We start from the raw sequence: 6119 nt of genomic DNA on the forward strand, positions 1-6119 counted from the left end.
TCCTGCTTAATCTTCAGGCGTAAATGGAGGAAAAGCATATAGAAGACCCCGGTCCCATGGCTGAGCAAAGGGCTGTACTGTCTCTATCTTTTAAAGATAGGTGATATTTTTTAGAGATTTTTAGTGACACTTGGGTTCGCCCAAACTCGATTAGCAGTGTTTCGAATTTTGCTCAACTCTAATATTTTTGTCTTTACATTTACAGGGAATCAATTTTATTTCTGTCTAGAAGAATGGACTGAAATGTAACCTAGAAATGGGGGGTTACCTTGCTGGAGCACGGCCTATTATTATTTGGAGTCATAGTACAGAAACTGTCATGCTGTTATGCCCCCAACCGTAATAAGGGGTAGGAAACTTAATAAGAATCAGGTTCAACTTTTAATGCAGAACAGTCCATAAAAAAGCAAAAAAATTATTGTTCACACCATAGTTTATCCATATCCAGTATACGTCATAGAAAATAATCAGTGCAAGCCATTCCCGATATACAGTCTCTGTACTACTAAGCACTAGGATTAATGATGTCCATCCTTCTGGAATCTTCCTGGCTCACCAGACCTGACAGCTCTTTATCACGTCTTTCACAGTCTTTATAGAGTCCATACTTCTGTCCTTCAACGCCAAAGCCAAGAGCACCGGCTTGTTCTTGGATTCTTGGGACACAAAGCTCACCATATTCTTGGCGCAGATGTGAATGAAGGGCTGTAGAAATATGAAGACAAGATAAATCTGTTTTCCCCTGAAAAATCTTTATCCATCTCTACAGTAATATCACGGTCCTCTAAGTAAGGTTTCTGGATGTGGAGGTCTGCTATGAACTGATCAGAGAGCGACAGGTAGAAGGATAGAAAGGAAGCATGTCTACGGGAGTCAGAGTCCTCCTTATGTACTGTGTTATGTCTAGTGCAGTGTGTGAGGAGGCCCGGGGACCGTGAGGTAAGTGGGGTATGGTCATGTATTTGCAAAAAGTCGTAAACCCCAAGAGCACTGATCAGTGGGATTGTAGAACTTTCCAAGGCTGAATCAATTGTCTCTGAATCATTCGCATGGCCTATTAACTTCATCATCATTTACAGGGGAAGATGTCCGGCCGACTAGTAGTAGTTTACATGGCCGTGTAAAAAATCTGACAAACAAGCTTTTTCTTGTTTGACTGCTGATCACTGGCCCTATAAACGTGGGCCGATTATTGGTTGTGAATATTGCTGTCGGCTGGTGTAAAAGACCTGGCCGCACCCAATAAGCCTTGATCGACGCTCATTTGGGGCACTATATCAGTCAGTGTAAAAGGGCCCTAATGCAGGGTTTTCTTCTTTCTGTAAGAGTTATTTTGTATAGCAATTTTTTTTTAACTTATGGATGTAAAGAAGCGCGTTTCCATTCACTGACAGTAAGCAGAGATCTTTAAATTGTGAGGTCTTGAATTGTGATAGCTGTTTGCGGTGCCGCTAGTATGTATCTGTTAGAGCCCTCTATAGCAAGGGTAGCGAACCTTGGCTCTCCAGCTGTTGCAAAACTACAACTCCCATCATGCATGGACAGCCAAAGCTGAAGCTTTGGCTGTCCAGGCATGATGGGAGTTGTAGTTTTGCAACAGCTGGAGAGCCAAGGTTCCCTACCCCAGTCTATAATCTTTCTGTACACAGAACACAGGTGCTCAAAACCTTGCCATTATACTACTACACAAAGACGCAAGACCATGTTTTTGAGGCCCTTTAAATCAACATATATGTGAGAAAAGTTCCAAATGTAATGACTAGTTGACTACTTTCAGGACACCAGGGTATCACTACATGAGGCCAATGTATACCTACAACATAGCAAGTTAATGCTGCATGACCCTAGCCTAGGGGGCAGTCACACGTTCCACAATTATGATCTGTACATGGATGATAAGCTATGGACTGGACTAACTGCATCAAGCTCTAAAACTGTTTACATTTTCATGTTACTGTACTGACCGCCTGAATCAGTACAGTAGCGTGAAGATTTAAACTGTTTTGAAGCTCAAGAATGATGATGATGGTGGTAATTACAAATGGGTGAATGCCCTATTACTGTCCACCTCTGCTTACCTCATCACATCCCAGGAGCACCTTGGTGGTCAGCGTGGGTTTGACCAGGTCACCGGACACCATGTTTGGAGTGACAGAGACCAATGTTCCCATCTTGCCATATTGTGTCACCACCACAAAGATGTGGTCAGTGAAAGCGGTGCACACCACCTGGGTGACTACTCCATTGATGACCTCTTCTGCTTGCTTGGATATGATAACCGGCTTTACGTCCGCAGCTGGTATATTCATTCTATATCCTGAGGAGATGTGAAAAAGAAAAAAAGACAATTCACATGAGTTCCTTTTAAGATTATGGGGGACAGTAAGTGATGAGGCCAAAATGCTGCAAAATATATCAGCGCTATATAAATAAACTTATATAGTCCAAATTGTACTACAATTTGTATTAAATAGTCACTTTTTTTTAAGTGTCCTAGTGATATATCAGGTATATTAAGACCCCTACCAGTTGTTCAGTACAGGTAGGAGAAGCACACGGCTAAGTGCTTCACCACCGGTCCTGCTGCAGGTGACAGACTTCATTGTATGATAGCGTAGAAAAGATGATGGTGCGGCACTCACTGGAACTTCGTGCAAATCTTTATTATGGCAGGATGACATACATTGTAACCACATGTGCTGTACAGGTTACATGGCAGGTACAGGTACAGGACCTGTACAGCACATGTGGTTACAATGTATGTTATCCTGCCATAATAACGTTTTGCACGAAGTTCCAGTGAGTGCCGCACCATCATCTTTTCTACGCTATCGTATATTGGACTATCTATCACCGGTCGCAGAGCACCACGCCAGGCATCGTGCTGAGATACATGGACCAGAGGGTGAGCTATTGAAGCAATTGCTATAAACTGACTGTATATATGTTTGGAGTAGTGCCAAGTGATTCTCCTTGATCTATGAGACTTCATTGTATGTCTATGGGGCCCATCAACTCTCCTGCAGCAAGATGGAGAGCAGAGAGCTGGGAATCCTGGGTTATCCAAGATTAGAATAAACACAGCTACGTGCTTGCAAAAACAGCACCAACCCTGTCCTCAGGTTGTATGTGGTATTACAATATGGCTCCACTAACTTCAATGGAACCGAGTTGCAAAACCACACCCAACTTTAGGATAGGAGAAGTTCCTGGAAGAAAATGGCCATGTTTTTTTTTTTAAGCCTGGATAACCCCTTTAGGGTCTGTTCACACGTACAGACTCGCTGCGTATTTATCAGTGTGAGTTTCTCGCACATAAATCCACAGCGATACTGATTGCTATCAAGCCAATGTATGTGTATTCTTGCTGCGTGTTTGGTACAATTTTTACATGCGAGTTTTGATTTTCACAGGCAAGTTCAACACCACAAAAAACGCAGCTACTTTCATGCGAGTTTGATGCGAGTTCTGTGCGAGTTTTACGCAGCGAATCTGTACGTGTGAACAGACCCTTAGGCTACAAACACACTTGGCGGGTCTGCAGCGAGTCTCCTTGCTGCGTATTTGCAGCGAGACTCGCTGCAGATCCCGGCCCTATACTTTTAATGGCAGACAAACACGCAGCAGGGATGTACATCCCTGCTGCGAGTTTGTCTGCAGCCCACCCCATTAACCCCGCCGGAGCTGATACTTCACCTGATCCCGGCTCCGGCGGTTCCCGATGTCTTCAGCAAGCCGGAGCGGGGACCAGGTGAAGTATATGCTCCAGCCAGCCGCCCGCAGCCTCGGCCGCCCGCACGCCCCCCCGCAGCACCGATCGCTTGCACACCCCTCCCCCAATCGCGCCACCGAAGCCCCAGCCGCCCGATCGCCCCCCCCCCCCCACCAGATGGGGGCTGCAGGGGGGCGATCGGTGCTGCCGGGGAGCGATCGAGCGGCCGGGGCTTCAGGGGCGCGATTGGGGGGGGGGCGTGCAAGCGATCGGTGCTGCGGAGGGGGGGGGTGCGATCGGTGCTGCGGGGGGGGGGGGGGCGTACGATCGGTGCTGCGGGGGGGCGATCGGGCGGCCGGCTGGCTGGAGCATATACTTCACCTGGTCCCCGCTCTGGCTTGCTGAAGACATCGGAAACCGCCGGAGCCGGGATCAGGTGAAGTATCAGGTCCGGCGGGGTTAATGGGGTGGGCTGCAGACAAACTCGCAGCAGGGATGTACATCCCTGCTGCGTGTTTGTCTGCCATTAAACGTATAGGGCCGGGATCTGCAGTGAGTCTCGCTGCAAATACGCAGCAAGGAGACTCGCTGCAGACCCGCCAAGTGTGTTTGTAGCCTTAAGGTGGCCATACACCTTCAGGAAATCTCTGTTGTCCACAGCAACCAATCACAGCTCAACTTTCATTTTCCCAATAGAACTGGAAGCTGAGCTGTGATTGGCTGCTATAGGCAACCAAGAGAATATTCCTATAAGACAGCAGGGTAAATCTGCCCCCATATTGCCAGTTTCAGCTGTTTATAGGGTGTCAGGGTATGTTCACACTATGAAACCTGCTCATTCTTCGGGCGGATGGCAGAATCTGGTAAACCACAGAATGAAGCCTATGGGACCAGCGGAGATGCGCCCGTCCACAAGCTGCAGGTGACCCACCAGGATTCCATAATGTGCACATACCCCAAGTGTAAGCTCTTAGTCCAAATGCAGAGGAACACAACGCTGTTTCCGTGGCTTCCATTCACATCTATAGTAATGGTGTACATCAGCCCTCCTGGCTCTGATCATAATCCCAGTCACATATTGACAGGGCAGGGTAAGGTGGGACCTGTATTAGGGATAGATATAAAATGGAAATATTCCTTTAAGGAGGACTTGACAGCTTCATACCTCCCAACCGTCCCGGATCCGGTGGGACAGCCCTGATTTTGGGGTAATGTCCTGCCGTCCCGGGACGGCCCCCATGTGTGACCCCATTGGGAGATATGCAGCTCTACTCAGGATGTAACAATTCTGGTGCATCCTTACTAACTTCTCTATATTGCCTCCTGGAAATGTATAAATACATGGGGGTCCCAATCCCCTTTGTCAATGGGGTACGTGACAATATCCAATATGGCAGTAGCCTCTTAGACACGAGGAAATTATAATACCCATTGGTCACCTCAGTCTTTCATTTCCAGGAGGGATAAAAGAGGAAGCTCCAGGATGAGTATGTTATAGGATTTACTAATAAACAGAGGTCAGAGGTGACTGCAACCCCTTACACCAGGGATGGGGAACATCTGGCCCTCCAGCTGTTGTAAAACTACAATTTCCATCATGCCTGGACAGCCGAAGGCTGTCCAGGCATGATGGGAATTGTAGTTTTGCAACAGCTGGAGTGTCAAGGTTCCCCATCCCTGCCTTATATAATGAGACTACTGTCCCTTTAAATCCCCCACCATCTTCCACATGTTCTATCAGAATCCACACATTACTAAAAGTTTAATATAAACATAATAAAGCAAGTCCCCATCACTAAGCCTCCACCTGAACTGTTCTACATGAGACATCGTGCTCCACTTCCCGGGAAGCAGAGCATGCTGGGACATGTAGTTTCCTTTCAGTTTTCCTGCTGACGTGTAAGGTAACCACTACACCTGCCCCCGGGGCACGCCGAGGTCTGCTCACCTCCAACTTCTCCTCTTCATCCACACTGTCCCCGGACACAAGGCTTCCTTCACTCCCAGCCACACTTCGTCAGATATGGCCGCCGAACTACGAATCCCATGAACACTTGCGATGAATTCTAGCTTTATTGAAACGTAGTAGAATGAACATGGCTGAGTTGTGTTAGGGGAGCCAAAATAAACGGGACAGCGCCACCTAGTGTCCTGGGGAAGCAATTTCAGTCAACAAGATTCATTTTCTTTATGGGAGAAACTGATGCAAAACGGAGGGAATGTGCAGGTGTGACATCATCAGGGCATTTACACCAGGGATGCTGCACCAGCAGCGACCAGAGGAGTGAGTACAAGGTTTTATTTTGTCTTTTATTCTTTGTCCTTGGAATCTTTTTGTTTCACTTTTCCATTATTTAGTTTTATGTAAAGTTGAATTATTGATAGTGGGGGTGGGGGGGTTGTTTAC

The 6119-nt window shown here is 47.0% G+C and overlaps 1 protein-coding gene across 1 annotated transcript; it reads right to left on the reverse strand.

The window, feature by feature from the left end:
* Window positions 1-368: 368 nt before the first annotated feature.
* On the reverse strand, window positions 369-5762 carry PSMG3 (proteasome assembly chaperone 3). The gene is made up of 3 exons (XM_069982043.1): window positions 5661-5762; window positions 2079-2317; window positions 369-705 (listed from the first exon to the last, which is right to left on the reverse strand). Exons 2-3 carry the CDS (start codon window positions 2307-2309, stop codon window positions 553-555), a joined length of 384 nt encoding a protein of 127 aa, XP_069838144.1. The 5' UTR covers window positions 2310-2317; window positions 5661-5762; the 3' UTR covers window positions 369-552.
* Window positions 5763-6119: the final 357 nt, after the last annotated feature.

Source organism: Dendropsophus ebraccatus, chromosome 9 (genome assembly GCF_027789765.1).
Source record: "Dendropsophus ebraccatus isolate aDenEbr1 chromosome 9, aDenEbr1.pat, whole genome shotgun sequence".
Classification (NCBI taxonomy): domain Eukaryota; kingdom Metazoa; phylum Chordata; class Amphibia; order Anura; family Hylidae; genus Dendropsophus; species Dendropsophus ebraccatus.